Source organism: Hyperolius riggenbachi, chromosome 11 (genome assembly GCF_040937935.1).
Source record: "Hyperolius riggenbachi isolate aHypRig1 chromosome 11, aHypRig1.pri, whole genome shotgun sequence".
Lineage (NCBI taxonomy): Eukaryota > Metazoa > Chordata > Amphibia > Anura > Hyperoliidae > Hyperolius > Hyperolius riggenbachi.
In genome coordinates, this window is record NC_090656.1 from 175,337,686 (window position 1) to 175,359,038 (window position 21,353).

The following is a 21,353-nucleotide window of genomic DNA, read 5'->3' on the forward strand; positions in this document are numbered from 1 at the left end:
GGGGCGAAGAGATAATTTGCATATTTAGTATATTGTAGGAAACCATAAATCAATTATAGCTGAATTATTGAAAGTTTCCTTCTGTTTTAAGAAGGCAAATTACACCAGGCGTTAGTTTAATACCGTGCGGTGTAGATTTGCGCTTCCAGACCTGACAGGATCAACACAAATCCACACCACAACTACAGCTAGGAAATCATGTTGACAGAAATGGGGCGGGCCAGTGACGTGATGCGGACGTAGGGCTGATGAGCAGTAGAGGGAGGAGGGGGTGAGAGGCCCGTCCGCTCCACACACCGAGAAAGTTGGGATAAAGTTAGAGAGAAGAGCCAGCAGCCGGGGGAAGAGCGGGAAAGGGGGTCGGAGTGGTCTGGAAGCGGTGTGTGGGCTTCGGGCACCTATGACTGCCGCACATTGCGCTTCTTCTACTGACGGGTTGGATTTCAGGCTGACATTTGAGGAGACAACGGCGCAGCCCTTAGCTCAGAACGGTGAGCCCTGTGCAAGAGTTCAGCTCCACTTGAAGTGTCCCGTAACCTAATTACAGCACAGCGGACACGTACATAGCTAACGCGTTCGGTTGTAAATAGCATAGTAATCAGTCTGGGGGTCAGTTGTGGTGACAATAGATAGAGGGCGCTATCATCTACGGAAACATAATACACTGTAATCAACGGTGCGTTATAAAAGATGTGGCATGCTGGGAGTTGTAGTAGTCAATAAGATGCAGAGCAGCAATGTTTAGCTTATGTTATGGTTTCTCTTGGCAGTGGTGATAGTGGCATTTGCTGGGTAGAGACTTGTTCTACAGCCTGGTAATTCCCAGGCGTATTGAGTGATCTGTGTTGAGTTGCCTGTTTATTTTGCCCTATTGCATCCCTGTGTAGCAAATATAGACGTATGTTTCCATCTGAAGTGTTAAGGAAATCAGGGCTCTTGAATATAGTTGACATTTATGCTAGAGACACTCCAGGATTTATGTAATATGACAGGTGTGCAGAAAGACAGAGAAATATTGGTGTGTGTGTGTGTGGCCAGAACTGCCAGTTAAGGGGCCCATACACCTAACGATTTTCCCACCGATATACAGCAGATTTAATCACTGTGATCGAATCTGCTGTGAAATTGTTGCGCAAACCCTGACTGAACAATCGATTTCCGTCTGAAATCGATCGTTCCCATCCATCCGTCCGTCCGTGCATAAGATTTCACTCAATTGCCGGTGGGTCGGGAGTGCGTCGATAGCGGCGTTCGTATGTCCGACGCTAGCAGCAATACATTACCTGTTCCACTGGCGTGAGTCCCCTGGTCTCCGCTGTCCCTTCTCCGCGCTGGGCTCCGATTAGCTTCACTTACTTCCTGTCCTGACAGGAAGTTTGAACAGTAGAGCGCCCTCTACTGTTTAAACTTCCCCCGGCAGGAAGCAAAGTGAAGCTGGAGCCCAGAGCGGAGAAGAAGACAGCGGAGACCAGGGGACTTGCGCTGGCTGGATCAGGTAATGTATGTGGGGGGGGGGGCGACAGCTCCACAGATTGTGAATCGGTTACATAGTGAAATCGATTCACAATCTGTTTGCAGTAAATACAGCCATACGATACCTCTCTGATCAGAGAGGGATCTATCTGTTGGTCGATCTGATGGCAAATCGACCAGTGTATGGCCACCTTTAGAATGCTTGCTCAATTTAAAGGGCTACTGTAGATGCTGCACAGGTGCAGTTGTTTATCGACTTTAAAGACACAAATTCTGGAAGTGGACCAGAGGCGGAGACCGGAGCATCAGTTAGTGGATGCGTGGGCACAGGACGTCTGTGGGGTACCATTAGAAGCCCCGGGTAAGTTCAACTTGAACGACAAGTTGGACGGGTGTTCACGTTGTCAGCCGGTTTGCCTGATCAACTGTCGTTCAAACGACTGTCAGATCCGTACGTGTGTACAAACGACTTCTAGTCGTTTGTCCAACTAATAGACTTTCAAACATAGTCATTTGATCAGTCGTTTAATCTAGTCCATTGTTCTATCCAGTCCATTGTCTATTATCAAGTTGGTTAAACGACATGTAAATTAGGTGAATTGGCATATCAGCCGCTTTGTTGTTTAGTGTGTATATGACGTTTGAACGACTTGCTGTTTGCACTTCTAGTCGTTCAGATGACCAGTTTAAATGACAATCAGGTGTAAAATTGGACATGTGTACACACCTTTAATCACCACCTCTTACTCCCAGGTCCAGGACTTCTCATTAGCATCACCTCTCTTCTCCCACAGCCAGTCAATCCTGCTCCAAGCCTGTAAACCTTTAGAGCAGGGTCTCTCAACATTTCATGGCTATGTACCCCTTTTGAAAGTCTGTTCTGGCCAAGTACCCCCTGATATGGTAAAGAATATCTCAAGTACCCCTTGATACAGATGCACTTAAAGGATATGTCCAAGGTAACTTAAAACAAAAATCAACTTACCTGGGGCTTCCTCCAGCCCCTGGCAGCCGCCCTGTGCCCTCGCTGCAGCTCCGGTGGCTCCCGGTCTCCTTCCGGACTGTACAGCGCAGGTGAATTAAAAAACCGCTAGGGAAAAACACTTAGAAAACCACTTAGCACGAAAACGAATCGTCCAACCAAAAAATGCGCAAAAAAACGCCCAATGCTAACGGCCACGTGAACGGAACGCAATGTGAACAAGGCCTTAAGGCAGATCTGAGATGAAAAATTAACTTCACAAACACTGGTTCGCACGACAGCCACGACCAGAAAAATTAACTATAACAAGTAACTTGTCTATATATCTTATCTAAAGTTTAGATAGTTTACACAGCAAATCTAGCTGCAAACCGCTTCAACAGTTTATGATTATTTATTCCTGTGATACAATGAGCGGCCATGTTCTTTTTGTCACATTATACACATAGGCAAGCTGATCTGCATCTCCAGCACTCAGCCTGTGAAAAGTTCACTCCCCTCTCCTTCTCCCCTCTGCCTCTGAAATCTCTGGCTAGTAACCTCCTCCTGCCCAGACTGAGCTCCCATAAGCCCTTGCTACATGAGTCTGAGAGTGCCGAGGCACTCTGGAGAAGCTGTGGGCGAGGCTTGTTTAGTTTATGGGGAATTAGAGTATTAAAACAAAAAAAGTATTTGGCTTGAGTAATGCCCTATAATCTATATGAAAGGAACACAATTATGCATTAAGTAAAAGTTTCTCTGATCCACTTTAAAGAGAGCCCGAGGTGGGGATCGTAGAAAGATATCTATACACAGAGGCTGGGTCTGGCTATAGTGCCCAGCCTCTGTTGCTAGTTGAATCCCCGCTAAGTCCCCCCTGCGCTCCGCTCTCCCCCATAAATTACAGCCGCGCTGGCGACACGCAGCGTGTCGCAGCGGGCTGTATTTACCTCACTAGTGTCACTCACGGCGCTCCCACGCCTCCTGCAGAGCGCCGGTCCCCGCCCGCGTCCCTTCCCTCGCCGCTGATTGGAGGGAAGGGACGCGGGCAAGGACCGGCGCTCTGCAGGAGGCGGGGGGAGCGGCGTGAGTGACATTAGGGAGGTAAGCAATGCCAGAGAGCGCGGCCGTAATTTATGGGGGAGAGAGCGGAGCGCAGGGGGCACTTAGGGGGGATAGCACTATAGCCAGACCCAGCCTCTGTGTATAGATTTCTTTGTATGATCCCCACCTCGGGTTCTCTTTAACCAGTTCCCCTATCTACAGATACACATTCTCGCCTAGTCCCTATATCCTCAGCTTCTGTACCAGGCTATTGAGTGGAACAGTCTCAAAAGTCTTTGCGCAGTTCAAGTACACTATGGCTATCATTCATAAAGCATTCCAGCATGCGGTAATGCTGAAAACAGCGGACTTTACCGAACACTTAGCAAAATGTAAATTCATAAAAGCTGTTACCGCATGAAAAGCTCAAATTACAGAGCAGTGAGGTAAATTACCGCCTTGTGCGGTGATTATCTCGACACATGTCACTAATTGTCAATTCATAAAGATTAGAGCAGGCGGTATTGGGACAGAGAATACCGCTTGCTTGGAGGAGGCAATAAGCATGCAGATAAGAGAAAATTAGGCTGTGTAGGGAGCCAAAGCCTGTGTGAGTCACCTGTGCAGGGAGCCAAAATCTGTGTGAGTCACCTGTGCGGGGAGCCAAAGTCTGTGTGAGTCACCTGTGCGGGGAGCCAAAGTCTGTGCGAGTCACCTGTGCGGGCAGCCAAAGTCTGTGCGAGTCACCTGTGCGGGCAGCCAAAGTCTGTGCGAGTCACCTGTGCACGGAGCCAAAGTCTGTGCGAGTCACCTGTGCACGGAGCCAAAGTCTGTGCGAGTCACCTGTGCACGGAGCCAAAGTCTGTGCGAGTCACCTGTGCACGGAGCCAAAGTCTGTGCGAGTCACCTGTGCACGGAGCCAAAGTCTGTGCGAGTCACCTGTGCACGGAGCCAAAGTCTGTGCGAGTCACCTGTGCACGGAGCCAAAGTCTGTGCGAGTCACCTGTGCGGGGAGCCAAAGTCTGTGCGAGTCACCTGTGCGGGGAGCCAAAGTCTGTGCGAGTCACCTGTGCGGGGAGCCAAAGTCTGTGCGAGTCACCTGTGCACGGAGCCAAAGTCTGTGCGAGTCACCTGTGCACGGAGCCAAAGTCTGTGCGAGTCACCTGTGCACGGAGCCAAAGTCTGTGCGAGTCACCTGTGCGGGGAGCCAAAGTCTGTGCGAGTCACCTGTGCACGGAGCCAAAGTCTGTGCGAGTCACCTGTGCGGGGAGCCAAAGTCTGTGCGAGTCACCTGTGCACGGAGCCAAAGTCTGTGCGAGTCACCTGTGCGGGGAGCCAAAGTCTGTGCGAGTCACCTGTGCGGGGAGCCAAAGTCTGTGCGAGGCACCTGTGCACGGAGCCAAAGTCTGTGCGAGTCACCTGTGCACGGAGCCAAAGTCTGTGCGAGTCACCTGTGCACGGAGCCAAAGTCTGTGCGAGTCACCTGTGCACGGAGCCAAAGTCTGTGCGAGTCACCTGTGCACGGAGCCAAAGTCTGTGCGAGTCACCTGTGCGGGGAGCCAAAGTCTGTGCGAGTCACCTGTGCGGGGAGCCAAAGTCTGTGCGAGTCACCTGTGCACGGAGCCAAAGTCTGTGCGAGGCACCTGTGCACGGAGCCAAAGTCTGTGCGAGTCACCTGTGCACGGAGCCAAAGTCTGTGCGAGTCACCTGTGCGGGGAGCCAAAGTCTGTGCGAGTCACCTGTGCGGGGAGCCAAAGTCTGTGCGAGGCACCTGTGCACGGAGCCAAAGTCTGTGCGAGGCACCTGTGCGGGGAGCCAAAGTCTGTGCGAGTCACCTGTGCGGGGAGCCAAAGTCTGTGCGAGTCACCTGTGCGGGGAGCCAAAGTCTGTGCGAGGCACCTGTGCGGGGAGCCAAAGTCTGTGCGAGGCACCTGTGCGGGGAGCCAAAGTCTGTGCGAGGCACCTGTGCGGGGAGCCAAAGTCTGTGCGAGGCACCTGTGCGGGGAGCCAAAGTCTGTGCGAGGCACCTGTGCGGGGAGCCAAAGTCTGTGCGAGGCACCTGTGCGGGGAGCCAAAGTCTGTGCGAGGCACCTGTGCGGGGAGCCAAAGTCTGTGCGAGGCACCTGTGCGGGGAGCCAAAGTCTGTGCGAGGCACCTGTGCGGGGAGCCAAAGTCTGTGCGAGGCACCTGTGCGGGGAGCCAAAGTCTGTGCGAGGCACCTGTGCGGGGAGCCAAAGTCTGCGAGTCACCTGTGCGGGGAGCCAAAGTCTGTGCGAGGCACCTGTGCGGGGAGCCAAAGTCTGTGCGAGGCACCTGTGCGGGGAGCCAAAGTCTGTGCGAGGCACCTGTGCGGGGAGCCAAAGTCTCTGCTAGTCTGTGCAGGGAACAGTAATTACAGCTTGTAACAAAAGAGAGATATCGCCACACTTCTGCTGTACCGCTCAATGAGCTCTGGTAATTTCCCGAACTTCAAAGGCAGCTGTGAAAATCTTTATTAATTAGCACACAAAGGTCTAAAATACAGAATGCAGTGTTTTCCCACCCAGATTTTTTTTTACCAAACACACTTTTACGAATGATAGCCTATGTGGCTTACCCAAGATCTAAAGTTGCATTCACCACTTCATATAACCGGTTTTGGCTTCTATTTACACCCTGGAGAGCCATGGCAGTCTGACTGCTTTGTTTGCATACATAAAATACTGATCTATTAACTATTGCAGTGCAAACAAATAAAACTTGAACACAAGTAGGCAGGGCCGGATTTACCATAACTCTCCGTAAGGTGCCTAATCATGGGCGTAACAATAGGCCCTGCAGCCCCTGCTCCGCGGTGGGGCCCGCTTGGGGCCATTTTGTGGGGGCTGGAGGGGTGGCAGCATGAGGGGAAAGCCTTGGCCACTGTCGACCACCGCATACTCCTCGTTCTAGCGGCTGACGTCACTTTCGGAAGTGACGTCAGCCGCTAGAGCAAGGAGGATGCAGTGGAACGCAAGGAAGAAGGTATATATCTTGCTGTCACTGCCCAAACTGTAACTAGCTGGAGGGGAGAGCCCCGAGGTGAGGCAGAGGGGGGGGAACTTCCCCTCTCCCCGCCGACTGTGGCCAAGGCTTTCTCCTCACACTGCCACCCCTCCAGAACCCACAAAATGGCCCCAGAAGGGGGGGCCGCAATAAAATTCTGCAGGGGGGCCCGGTGGGGCCTAGTTACGCCCCTGTGCCTAATGATAGAAAGACTCACTCCTCTCCTTGAGTGCCTCCCCATCAAGGCTGTGGGGTCGGAACAATTTTGGGTACTTGGAATCGGTGGTTTCATAAACTAATGAGTCGGATGATTTTTGTACCAAATCCACAGCCCTGGTATTAGACTACGGAGTTGGAGCCATTTAGGTACCTGGAGATTGAGTTGAAGTCGGTGGTTTCATAAAATGAGTCGAATGATTTTTGTACTGACTCCACAGCCCTGCTCCCCACTCCCCTATGCAGAGTCCCAAGTGGGGCATAAATGAGAGGTTACTTACCCAGCTCTCTGCATTCCATTGATGACATTTTCCTTAAGCCAGGGGCACTTGTAGCTACCCAATTCCTGGGGGCACCTGTAGCTACATAGTACTAGGTAGCCAGAGGTACACCCAGTATTAAGGGACCCCTGTGGCTACCTACAACAGGCAGGGGTAGTAAGGCCTCGTTCCCACTATATGCGCTGCTGTGCGCATTTTGGCAGTGCTTATCGTGTGCGACACGTGCCAGAACATCTGTTCCTATAGGCTCCTGTGATCTAAATCGGGGCCTGCAAGTAGGCTTAGTACTACCATATATGTTTATATCTCATGCCTCGTGTCAGATCATGACCACTTTAATTGCACAGATGTGTTTCAATATATGCACTTTAGTATTTTATGCACTAGGTACTGTGCTTAATTTATATAATTTAAGAATTATATATTGTACATCTAATTACTGATTATTTTTGTGTACAACAACAACAACAACAACAAATAACATTTGTAAAGCGCTTTTCTCCCGTGGGACTCAAAGCGCATAAGCATGGCTCAGACCATCTGTACTTGCTTGATTGCTTGCTATAGATCTAAACCTGGAGAGTATGTGGGGCTTAGTAGAATTCTAACAAAGTGTAGCAATTTTTATGTGTTTTAGCACATTATACAGTCTATGTGTGCACTTTTGTTTGCCTGTCTGCAAGACAGGATATACCTGATTATCAATCAGAAGGGTTCTGCCTGCAGTACCTGATCACGTGTGGTTTCAGCAAAGTTTTCTGGCAGCAGTATGTTGTGTTATCACTTTCCTAGACTACAGTTAAAGTGAATGAGCTAACGAGGTCCATGACATGACAGACATGTTTTTGAGGGGTACTTTTTTTGGGTCCTAATAAGGTTTTTTTTTTTTTTTTTTTTAATAAGCATTTTGGTATTCATGATGTGCTGTTTTCTTTCAGATTAATGGGTAATGAATTCACCATGTCAGATTTGTCTGTGAGCTTCCCACACTATGATGGGAGAAATTTCTGCGGTGGAGTTGTGAGAGAAAAAACTCCTGAGCTGCATACGAGATCTTATCAGTGGTAAGTCTTTTGGTCCAGAAGATGTGCAACTGCTACAATTCTTCATGTGAATTCTTTAAAGATTATTTTGGGCGACAGACTTAAAGCAAACCTAAAGCGAAAATAAACTTTTATAATAAATTGTATATGTGCAACTAATATAGCAGCGTAGAAGAATGCACTACCCCACAAAGTTGATAGGCGGGTGTGCCGCAGCTAGCTTGATCACCACTCGAGTATATTGAAGGAAAGGAATAAAGCCGGCACCATCAATTGCTCTTTTACAATTTTATTTATAGGCTGTCTTAAAGTGCACATAGTACAAGCGACGTTTCGTATCGATGGACATGCTCCTTTATCAAGCTATGACAGTCTCATATAATGCAGTACAACAACAGTTTGAATACCACACCTTACATTCAAATACACCAATCCCAGGCTGTAGATCCATATCAGCCAATCCCGTGCCGCTACACATAAGCGGACCTGATGGGGAACTATTGTGCAAAGTTTAGAACAAATGGTTAGTGAGCAAACTCAAAAATAGATTGTTCGACCAAGCGGTTAGGTCTGCTGTTACTGACCTGAAGTTAGCTAACTTCTTGAAAATTGACCACCCTAAAACTCCTCGTCTATACCTCCTTTCCTAAGCTTCATAGAAGGTTACAACAACCACCTGGCAGGCCAAAAGTGGCCGGAATTGACTCTATTCTGTCCCCTTTGGCTAAATATCTCGACTATTTACTCAGACCTTTTGTTGTTGCACAGAAGTTTTATAAACGGGACACGACTATGTTCCTTAAATTCATTTCCAATTTGACAAATTGGATGGTAGTCTTCTGGTTACATTGGATGTGGGGAACCTCTACACCTCCATCCCTCATGATGGGGGTGTAGAGGCGGTCCAACATTCATTGTTTATGGCATTTGACTTTGATAGTCAGCAGATTCATAATTTCATTGTTAAACTTCTACAGATTGTACTTGACTGTAACTATTTTGTGTTTGATATGTTTTATTTGCAGGTTCGAGGAACAGCAATGGGGTCCAACATGGCCCCGTCCTACACAAACATATACATGAATCAGTATGAGGAAACATTTGTTTATAATAATACGCTTTCTAAAAAATATTGAGGGAGTTTTGCATGTGGACGTGTTGCACCCTAGAACAATTTGTGGGGGAGTTACATACTCAGTGTAAACCCATCAGATTGACATCCCATTGTGACGTCCAACAGATTCATTTTTTGGATACTATGGTTACGTTATCTGGGGGTTCATTGGACACTGATCTGTATATAAAGCCCACTGACATAAATGCAATTTTGTCCTATAGAAGCTTTCATCCTAGCAATACCATTAAATCGATACCTAGGTCCCAGTTCAGGAGGGTGGGCAGAATAGTGGGTGACAGCAAAATACGGGAAGTCAGATTTAATGAAATTACCCAAAAGTTTTTGGATAGAGAGTACCCTGATGATCTGGTTGCAGAAGCACGCAAAATGGCTGAGACTGTGGCTCCGAGGCATGGGGAGGGGGGGATACTGGCATTCCATTTGTCATACAATATAGTGTTAGTAGTAATGTTGGAAAAAATTATTTAACACTGGACTGTGCTTTCCCGGGCCCTGCCCTCTGTCTCCAAGTTTCATAATCCTCCTTTGTTTTCCTATAAGAGGGCCCCCACCCTGAGGGACAAACTTACTCATGCTGAAATGAGAACTTTGGTTAGACCCCCTGAAGGGTCTAGAAGAGGCATGTATCCTTGCCTCAATTGCGTGCACTGCAACTATTTTACACATCTGAGATTAGGCACACGGTTTAATATCAAGGGAATATACAATTGTGACTCGCAATATGTAATTTATATAATGAAATGCCCTTGTGGCCTTATTTATGTGGGGAAAACCACTCAGAAATGTAAGATTAGATTGTCTGCATGTAAACATGCGATCCGTGAGTGCCTGGCGCAGCAGCCTGTGGCCTGCCACTTTGTCCCATTTAAACATCATGTAAGCCAATTGCGCTGTCAGATCATTGATAATGTTCCCCCTTTGAAGCGGGGAGGTGACACACTGGTTGCTATTATACCGCGTGGCACACTGGATATGCACATTATATACCATAGAACCACGTGGCCTGAACCGTGAATATGATTTGTCACCCTTTTTATGATGTCTGCTTCCCTGATTTTATGCATATATACATTTCTGAGACTGTAATGTTTCCTTTGTCTCTGTATGTCCAAACGTATTATAGTATTCAGTGCCGTGACATTATTGCGTGTCTCTGCTTTATTTCACCAGTGCTGTTTGTGCTGTGTGTGCTGTGTGCGGATGTGCTCGGCTCTGATGCCTCTATATGCAGCTCTCGGGTGTATTCTACATCTCCATGGCAGCACTGCTAACCCGGATACCGCGTTGCCATTCAGGGAGATATGTACCGGCTTTGTCCAGATGATCAGCTGGTAAAGGCAGTGACGTCTCTCGTCCTGCCTATGGGAGGCGGGCAGAGTTAATGCGGATTTTGCCGCGTCCTCATTATCTCCCTGGTAACGTCCACTTGACATTACGGTGCCGCCCACCCTCCGCACAGTTCCCCATCTGGTCCGTGTGGACATATGGGAAGAACGATCGATTGATAAAGGAGCATGTCCATCGCTCCAAAACGTTGCTAGTACTATGTGCACTTTGACAGCCTATAAATAACATTGTAAAAGAGCAATTGATGGTGCCGGCTTTACTCCTTTCCATATATGTACAACTAAGAAGTAGATTATTAGCAAAGAAGAGTCTCACGGTTTTCAGTATAGGAAGCGTTAAAAAAAACTTCAGCTGTTATCTCTTCAAGATAGTTTCTCTAAACTCTCCGACCTATTGGGTCGACTACAGTCCTGGTTTCTGAAGCATGTAAACAGCCAAGAAACAGTGAGAGACAGCTTAAGATAAGGTTTTACTGCAAGAAAGCTCAAAGGGTCAATATTTTTGCTTTGTTTTATAGCTTAAAAGACTAATGTGGTGTCTAAACTGCAAGTATGACAGAATCATGCTATGTTGTTAAAAAAAACAAAAAAAAAACAACTATATCAACTGAAAATAAAAATGAGACACTTTGTTGCTACTAATATTTGTTATCCGTAATACACATACAATTTATTATATCATACGTTTTTCTTCAGGTTTGCCTTAAGGCTGTACAGGAGGCTCCTTTTAGGTGTGCTGTCCAACTATCTCGTGAAATTGAACTGAATCCATTTTAAAGCTAAGCTGAAGTGAAAATAGACAAAATAAGATATTGTATCTATAGTCCTAATCCTAAATAGGACTTACTACTTTTGTATTTAGAGGCCGGTTTACACGGATGGCTCCTGGTGGCTCCTTATGCGATAAAACGCTTTTCTGGTACTGCTCAGAAAAGTTTTTCACTTTGTTTGTTGTCATAGAGCCCTAGGGAGTTCAATGTAACCGTAAATGCAATCGGCTCTTGGAAAACTTGATCAACTACAGCTCTTGATTAAACAATGTTAGGCGAATGCTCCCATGCAGCTCAATTACGATGTGGTGGATCGGGAGAGGTAAACGTTTTGACTTTTGACTTTTTTTAATGATTACTCATAAAAATTCTAAGTTATATTATTATAATTGATATATGTATCTATATTATCCTTGCTTTTCAAAAGGGCTTTGCTAAATAGGACTTTATGACCTCTAATTAGTTATCAGTGAGCTTTACTTTGCAGCCTGACTGCCGATAAACTGTCATTTAGATCCCTGCATTCTTAAAGTACACCTTGGGATAGAGAAAAGCTAGATACTTGCCTCAGTAGTTGAAAGCCACTGTATGGTCCAGAGGCTTATTGGCTCCTCATTTCTGTCAAGCAGTGTTAGTTAAAGCAAATAAAATTCTGGGAGGCCACATCTGGAGTATGGGATACAGTTTTGGACACCACATTATAGAAAGGACATTGACCTCAGAGGGATGAAAGATTTTACTTGCCAAGAAAGGTTAGACAAACTGGGCTTATTTAGCTTGAGAGCAGTTGTGCTCTTAAGTTTACATACCCTGGCAGAATTTGATTTTCTTAACCATTTTCCATAGAACATGAATAAAAAGACAAACTTTTCTTTCACTCATGGTTAGTGGTTGGCTGAAGCCATTTATTGTCATACAACTGTGTTTGGTCTTTAAAGGATAACTGTAGTGAGAAGGATATGGAGGCTGCCATATTTATTTCCTTTTAAGCAATACCAGTTGCCTGGCAGCCCTGATGGTCTATTTGCCTAAAGAAGTGTCTGAATCACACCAGAAACAAGCAGCAGCTGCTAAATTTGTCAGAAACACCTGATCTGCTGCATGCTTGTTCAGGGCCTATGGCTGAAAGTATTAAAGGCAGAGGATTAGCTGAATAGCCAGGCAACTGGTATTGCTTAAAAGGAAATAAATATGGCAGCCTCCATATCCCTCTCACTACAGTTATCCTTTAAATCATTATCACCACACAAACTACCCAGATGACCCTGGTCAAAAGTTTACATGCCCCAGGTCTTAATATTGTGTATTGTTCCCTTTAAACTCAATGACTGCTTGAAGTTTTTTGTGGTAGTTGTGGATGAGGCTCTTTATCTTCTCAAATGGTAAAATTGCCCAGTCTTCATGTACAACAGAAAATTCCTTCACAGAAAGAGTGGTTAAAATGTGAAATATCTTGCTTTAGGACGAAGTTATGGCAAACTCTAGTTCTTCATTTAAAGTGGGCTTGGATGCTTTTTAAAAGGCATCCTTGGCTATAATTACTAGATAATTACTGGGAGAGTTGATCGGGAAGGAATTTTTATCTTTTAGGGCCCGTTTCCACTATCGCGAATCTGCATGCGTTGCCCGCATGCGGATTCGCACAGTCAGTACAAGTGGATGGGACTGTTTCCACTTGTGCGTTTCCCCGCACGTTTTTCTGTGCAGAAAAAATCCGCAGGGTAGGGCCCTCAGAATTCGCCTGCGTGTGGAATGCAGGCGAATCGCACGCAATGTATTTAATAGGGAAATCGCATGCGTTTTCCCCATGCGTTTTTTGCCGCGATTTCGCATGCGATTTCGCATAGGTATTAATGTTAATTTACACAGGCAGTGACATGGTTAAATTCGCATACAGCCTTACCTATGCGAAATCGCGGCAAAAAACGCATGCGGAATCGCACCCGCATGCGATTTGCCTGCGGTGATTCGCCGGCGATTCCGCAACGCTATAGTGGAAACGGGCCCTATAGGCTAATTGGCCCAGGCCTTGTAAAATATATATGTATATTTTTTTTTTTTTGTCTTCCTCCCCCTGGATCAGCTTGGGACATGTGCTGGTTCAGAACAGTGTTTTTGTTTGTTTTTGTTTTCTTCCTGGTTGAACTGGATGGAGGGATTTTTTTTTCCAATCAAAATTATGCATCATAAAAATTTCTCTGTAAACCAAAAAAAAAACCACATTTAGATGTCATGCCTAGTGTTTTGGGTGGTAGCATTAGGCATCGTTTGAAGTTTTTCCTTACAAATATGTTGCTCTATACTGGTATGTAATACCACGTCCCATTTTTTTTTTTTTTCTTTCAGGTCCAGTTAACAGCTGGAACCAGTACATCAGTTAACTAATTTCTGCAAACACCATGCCACATGGAAGACTGAAGATTTCCTATAATGGGCTGTGGGACAAGCAAAGTGCTTCCCGAGCCTCCAAAGAACATACAGCTGGATCTGGTGAAAAAAGTGGAACCTTACTTTACATCAAAACATGACCAGTATAAGCACTTTGTTACAGACCATGGCCCGAAAGAGACTAAAAGGGGTTCTCCAGCTCCTCCATATCCCAGTGGCTATCAGCATAGCTACATAGAAGCTGCTGATCCTCGGAGACATAAAGTTGCTAAATACAGAGCAAAGTTTGATCCAAGAGTGACTGCAAAGTACGATATTAAGGCTCTTATTGGTAGAGGAAGTTTTAGCCGAGTTGTGAGAGTAGAGCATAAGGCATCCAAACAGCCGTATGCAATTAAAATGATTGAAACTAAATACAGAGAAGGAAGGGAGGTGTGCGAGTCAGAGCTTAATGTCCTGAGACGTGTTCGACACACAAATATCATCCAGCTAATTGAAGTGTTTGAGACACAGGAGAGAGTGTATATGGTAATGGAATTGGCAACAGGTGGAGAACTCTTTGACCGAATAATTGCCAAGGGCTCCTTCACAGAGAGAGATGCCACTCATGTACTACAAATGGTTCTGGAAGGAGTAAAGTATTTGCATACTCTTGGGATCACGCACAGGGACTTGAAACCTGAAAATCTCTTGTATTACCATCCAGGAACCGATTCAAAGATTATGATTACAGACTTTGGCCTTGCAAGTGCGCGCAAAAAAGGAGATGAATGTTTAATGAAGACTACCTGTGGAACTCCAGAGTATATTGCGCCTGAAATACTTGTAAGGAAACCTTACACCAATTCGGTAGACATGTGGGCACTTGGAGTCATATCTTATATTCTTCTCAGTGGAACTATGCCTTTTGAGGATGATAACAGAACACGTCTGTATCGGCAAATCTTAAAGGGAAAATACAGCTACTCTGGAGAGGTGAGTATTATGCAACCACTGCAAGTTAAATTCTTAGGTCACAAAAAGTGACAAAATAAACAATGCTTATAACCCTTGTGATGGCTGCCCCCTCTTTTAGAAAGTGACAGTGATATGAATTGACACATTTTAGGTATTCATACAGATTGCGTTCACTATTTTCATAATGGCAAACCATATAGGCTGTGATGGAGAACGGTGATGTTTGACTCACTTTGACTTTGTTAACTAGTTTGAAGATTGCTATATTATAAAGTCCAGAGGGACTCCAGTTAAACTGCAGAAACATATCAAGGATGATCAGGAGCAACATGACGCACATGAGCTCAATTTTGAGCTTCATGGCAAAGGCTATGAATAGTTATGGACATGTGCTTTCTCTATTTATTAATTTTGCAAAAATCTCACTTTTTTTACATTGTTATTATGGGGTGTTGTGTGTAGAATTCTGAATAAAAAATGAATTTAATCCTTTTTGGAATAAGGCTGTAACAACAAAATGTGGAAAAAGTGATGTGCTATGAATACTTTCCGCAAAGATTTCTGAATACACATCAGATATACAGTCACATTATTTATGATGACTATTATCTGAGCAATAGAATTTGATTATATTTTTTACTTTTAATTACAGTTTAAATGTATTAGTTGGTGCATTTTTTTTTCCCGACTCCAGATACCCCAAAATTGCTTTGACTCTGACTCCACAGCCCTGTTTCGGCTTGGGTTCTTTTTAAAGAGACTCCGTAACAAAAATTGCATCCTGTTTTTTATCATCCTACAAGTTCCAAAAGCTATTCTAATGTGTTCTGGCTTACTGCAGCACTTTCTGCTATCACAGTCTCTGTAATAAATCAATGTATCTTTCCCCTGTCAGACTTGTCGGCCTGTGTCTGGAAGGCTGCCAAGTTCTTCAATGTTGTGGTTCTGCTATGAACTCCCCCTTCCAGGTCCCTCTGTGCACACTGCCTGTGTATTATTTAGATTAGGGCAGCTTCTCTCTTCTCTCATCTTTTACAAGCTGGATAAATCGTCCTCTGAGCTGGCTGGGCTTTCACATACTGAGGAAATTCAGACAAGGGCAAAGCTGTTTGCAGGAAGAAAAGAGCAGCCTGAAACTTCAGTGCATGAGAGATGCAGGGGGAAAGAAACACACAAATGATCTCTTGAGATTCAAAAGGAAGGGTGTATACAGCCTGCTTGTGTATGGATGTATTTTCTATGTGTGGACATACTGTACATCAACCTACTTCCTGTTTTGGTGGCCATTTTGTTTGTTTATAAACAAACTTTTTAAAACTGTTTTTAACCACTTTTAATGCGGTGGGGAGCGGCGAAATTGTGACAGAGGGTAATAGGAGATGTCCCCTAACGCACTGGTATGTTTACTTTTGTGCGATTTTAACAATACAGATTCTCTTTAACATAGGACCCATTGACTTGTCCATTTCCTAATCCAGTGAATCGGACAAACTGTCAGTTTTCACAGTGATTGTGAACTGAGCCTTAGAAGATAAGGGAAGCCTCTGAACTATCCAGAGGCTTCTCACTACCAAACAAAGTATCTAATTTTTATTTTAAAAAGTGGCTCAGAAGTACTTTTAAAGACTGATTTTTTAAATACATATGTAAAATTGAAAAAAAAATGGTGCATCTCCATTATAAAAGATAGAAGTACAACATAACCCAAACTACCGTAAGTGTATGCAAAACATTTATCAGCTTTTATTTACATTTGAGCAAAAAGTGTCCAGTCCACTATTATTCATACCCTTCTCAATAATCAATCGAAAAGGCCTTTATTGGCTATTATAGAAATCAAATGCTTTCTATAATTGCAGACCAGCTTTTTGCATGTCTCCACATGTATTTTTGCCCATTCATCTTTAGCGATGAGCTATAAATCTTTCAGGTTTGAGGGTCTTCTTGCCATCACCCTGATCTTTAGCTCCATCCACACATTCTCAATTGGATTCAAGTCAGGACTCTGGCTGGGCCACTCAAACATTGTTGTTGTCTAACCATTTCTTGACCACTTTTGCTGTGTATCTTGAGTCATTGTCATGCTGAAATGTCCAGTGGTGCTCAAGGCCAAGTTTCTCTGCAGACTGCCTGATGTTGTCGTTGAGAACTAAAATTAAATTTTTTTTGTTTTGTCTGACCATAACACAGAAGACCAGAAGTCTTCTTCTTTGTCCAGATGAGCATTTGCAAAGGCCAAGCAAACCTTTGTGTGCCTTATCTGGAGATTTTATTTATCCTACCTAATAAAACCCCAGTGTCTCTGCGTCACATGTCCGTGTGTGTGTGTCCCTGCGTGCTACTGCGCATGTGTCGATGGGACAGCTGTTGGACGGGAGCAGGACAGGCAGGGGGCGCGCGCATGTGTGCTGATAGGTGACGGCCCTGATAGCTGATAGGGTGCCATGTATGTGTGTGTGTGTGTGTGTGTTAGCAGGATCCTGTTATTATATAGCAAATGGCCATATAAAATGCTCTGAGTACACAGTACTTACATTTTCTCTTTCTAGCAGTAGCACTGAGCATGAGGGCATACGTGACATGGCGAGTGATGGCACAACACCCATATGTTCATATGTTGAGCAATAGTTGTGCAATCTTACTCGAAGGCAATATACATAATTACTAGAAAAAAGCACCTTCAATGAGTATCAAAAATTAATAGTAATAATGATCTTACTGCAGATGAAATTGCAAAAAAATACAAATTTTATTGATTCCATCAAACACGAACATGCATTTAAAATCATTTAAAAGATTCCCCAAGTACTGATTGTAATCAGAAATCCTGGGTAAGTATCCCTTATTACATAAAGCTATCAAATCCAATATGGATAAAATTACAATCCAAGGTATAGCCATTAGCCAATAGTGCAAAAAATATATAATGTGAACAAGGCTGAGGTATGCTTATACACCATGAAAGTGCTGGATGCAAAATACAAAAATATCAAATCAAAACTCAAAATATTAAGCCTTTAAAAAATGCAAAAAACTGACATTGCTGTCAAAAAGTGCTCAAAACGTATTGGTAGAATACAACTAGTGACTGCTGAAAGTCACTAGTTGTATTCTACCAATACTTATATATTTTTTGCACTATTGGCTATACCTTTGATTGTAATTTTATCCATATTGGATTTTATAGCTTTATGTAATAAGGGATACCTTTCCAGGATTTCTGATTACAATCAGTATTTGGGGATCTTTTAAGTGATTTTAAATGTATGTTCGTGTTTGATGGAATCAATCAAATTTGTTTTTTTTTTTGTTTTGCTTTTTTTGCAATTTTATCTGCAGTAAGATCATTATTACTATTAATTTTTGATACTTATTGAAGGTGCTTTTTTTCTTGGTGTTAGGGAGTGATGTCACATCCAGACTAGACCAGAAGTAGAAAAAAAAAAAAAGTCAAGTGTATCAGCACACCATTTTAGAATGCTTAACGCTCTTTTTATTGAGCTATGCGTTCCATAAGGAAATGAAAGCCGACAATTGTTTCGAGGTATGGTAACCATACGCCTTGATGAAGGGGGACCCTGCGTGGCCCTCGAAACAATTGTCGGCTTTCATTTCCTTATGGAACGCATAGCTCAATAAAAAGAGCGTTAAGCATTCTAAAATGGTGTGCTGATACACTTGACTTTTTGTTTGCAATTGGGACATGCCTACGTCCTGGTATCAAGCACCCGATCTACATGGTCGATGGAGTGCCTTCTACGATTTCCATAACTAGACCAGAAGTAGGAGACACATGGCGAGAGCATGGAATGATGGCACTCGTAATCTTGGCTTTTCTTTCTAATACTGTACAAGTGGCAAGGGAAAGACCGCACCCTCATAATAATTCAATTAATAAATCCCATGGGTGAATATTACAAAAAAATGAATTGGAAATGTAATAATCTATCAGTGTAAAGTAGGATAGGGACATCTATTCATGTGGGTAAAAACAAGTGATAGAAACTAACAGAAGACGTCTAAAGCAGTAATACACCACTATGAGTAGATTGGGGAAAAAACAGAATAGGCTATGGAGACCTCTAGTATTGATATAGGTAGTAGACCTGAATTAATTTAGTAAATATATATTCCACCAGTAGGTAAGCTAACACTCTGTACTTTTATATTTTAATCATCTTGTCTTCCACGGGTGCCTCTTGACCATGTGCCTAGTTTACACAGTATAATAGGAGGTTGAGATACACCTTCCCCATCCCTTATCCATGCCTACCTTGGGTTGTACATTGTAGAGACCAGTGGGGGTGGTCCGAAGACTTGCTCCAGTCCCAAAACCTTATTGGTGATTACCCAATATTAGCAATTAAAACAAGGAGTATGCACCTTCCATATGTACCTCTTAACTTTACGCTACCTAGTCTAGAATTTCTGATTATCCCAGAGAATGATCTCCTGTACTCACTGGGATAACAGTGAGTGTTTCCACTTGTGCATTGCTGGTCGCATTCTCAGCCGCACACAGTGTGTGTGACATGCAAGGACATCAGCAGTACACAGGCAGCACTGTCTGATGGTTTCCATCCATGCATTTTGATTCAGTGCAGTATTGCAGCGCATGGTTGCATGCATTTTTGTGCAGAACAAGTGGGGAAGAGGCCTTAAAGTGAACCAGAGATCTAAAAAATATTAAGAATTGATACTTACCCGGGGCTTCCTCCAGCCCATAAACACATCTGAGTCCCTCGCCGTCCTCCCACGGTCTGCCGTTCAGCCGCGATCAGCCCTAGTAACTGGCTCAGTTGCGTCAGTCTACTGCACATGTGCGGGAGGTCCGTGCATGGGCAGAAGACCCAGACTGGACCTTACTGAGCCAGTTACCGGGGCTGAACGGCAGACCGTGGGAGGATGCCGAGGGACTCGTGTTTATGGGGCCGGAGGAAGCCCCGGGTAAGTATCGATTTTTGCTATTTTTACATCTCTGGTACACTTTAAATTAAGGCTGAGCCACACTGCAGAGCGCTTTGCAATGCATCCACTCTACGTTTTGCCTTTTAAAAAAAAAAAAAAAAAAATTTAAATCTCCCATTGACATGCAATAAAATCGTAGCGATTTTTTTCATTATAGCTGTGATTTTGCTGCAATTTTAATATTTTATAAAAAACAAAAATGCAGTGTGGATGGAACGCAAAGCCCTCTGCAGTATGTGTCAGCCCTAAGGTTTGCAACTTTCTCTCCCAAATGTTTAGTCAACAGCTAGTTGTTTTCAGTTGTTAGATCAGTTATCTGTTTAACACAGCGGCTGGCCTACATAATGGCAGCTTAGGCAGCGTTCATACTTTATCCATGTGAATTCCATATAGTATTGATATGGTGTTCTGTTTCATAGTCATGTGCTGTGTCCTCTTCACTTGAATTGCAAGTTCATCCCATATGGAGAACAGAAAAATTGTACCAGCTGATGGACAAGAATCAACAGTACAAGTGGACAGGGATGTCAATGAGATGCAGATTTTGTGCTAATATTCAAATTTATGCAGCTTGAAAACAAACCAGTCAGATGCCACAGAGGCTGCATTTGACCGCTCCATTTTTAACTTGCATACAATTTGCATAACCTCTGAATAATAATTTGCGTCTCATGGACTATCCTCGCAATTGAATATGTGAGAATGGGCCCATAGGAAATCACCGGGTCCTTTTTAGCATATCTGTTGTCTGGTATGGGAAACAGTCTAGCAGTGGAACTGGTGGGAGCTGCCCCTTACATTTAGGGCCCTTTTCCACTAGCGCTGAATCGCAAAACCGCAAACCGCTAGCGATTTTACAATCGCTATGGTTTGCTTTTTAACATAGGAGGTCATTTCCACTACCGCGATTCGTTTTTTACTTGATCGCGATCGCGCCGCGGAGCGACTTTTGCCGCGATTTTGCTATGCAGTGCATAGCAAAATCGCGTCCGCAAACGTCGGGAAAACGGCGGAATTGCGATTCAGCAATCGCTAGCGTTCAGCGCGAACGCTAGCGACTGCTAATGGAAAAGGGCCCTTAGTGTCTTTTAAATGCCTTTTTTTTTTTTTTATTTTTTTTTTTTTTTAAGCGTTTTCTAATAAACCGCTTTTCTATTTTTAATCCCACAGCCTTGGCCAAGTGTTTCAAATTTAGCAAAAGACTTTATTGACCGCCTTCTTATGGTTGAGCCCAGTGAGAGAATGACCGCATCTCAAGCTCTTAAACACCCCTGGGTAGTAAGCATGGCTGCATCTTCATCTATGAAAAATTTGCACAGGTCTATCTCCCAAAACCTACTGAAGAGAGCATCTTCCCGATGCCAGAGCACCAAGTCTGCACAATCTGTCCGTTCCAGCCGCTCCAACAAGTCAACCAAGTCACGGCGCGTGAGAGAACGGGAACTCCGGGAACTGAACTTGCGCTACCAGCAACAGTACTATGGATAATGACGTTGTTCAAAAGATTTTCTTATTGTTTATGAAAATCTATTCTGCTCAAATGGAGTTGTCAACATTTGGCTCTGTCTAAAAACTAGCAAAACTTACTGGCCACCATTGCAAATCAATAGGTAGCTTATGTTAACCTGTTACACTTATGCTGAGTAAGCCACAAAGCATTTCTTAAAAGCAGAGGTGACTGGACATATTTTTGAATTTTATGATTAATTCATGGGCACTATTTATTTGGCACTTATGAACTTTT

General features: G+C 44.1%; 1 protein-coding gene across 1 annotated transcript; it reads left to right on the top strand.

Moving 5' to 3' along the window:
- Window positions 1–256: 256 nt before the first annotated feature.
- On the top strand, window positions 257–21,150 carry PSKH1 (protein serine kinase H1). The gene is made up of 4 exons (XM_068261224.1): window positions 257–491; window positions 7,938–8,063; window positions 13,643–14,659; window positions 20,780–21,150. The coding sequence occupies exons 3-4, from the start codon at window positions 13,727–13,729 to the stop codon at window positions 21,095–21,097; spliced, it is 1,251 nt and encodes a 416-aa protein (XP_068117325.1). The 5' UTR covers window positions 257–491; window positions 7,938–8,063; window positions 13,643–13,726; the 3' UTR covers window positions 21,098–21,150.
- Window positions 21,151–21,353: the final 203 nt, after the last annotated feature.

What these genes read in the sequence shown, in the direction of transcription:
- PSKH1 (XM_068261224.1), top strand. Translation starts at nt 13,727, where the DNA reads ATGGGCTGTGGGACAAGCAAAGTGCTTCCCGAGCCTCCAAAGAACATA. An exon ending in AATACAGCTACTCTGGAGAG is followed by an intron (nt 14,660 to 20,779) that starts GTGAGTATTATG and finishes TTAATCCCACAG; the next exon opens with CCTTGGCCAAGTGTTTCAAA.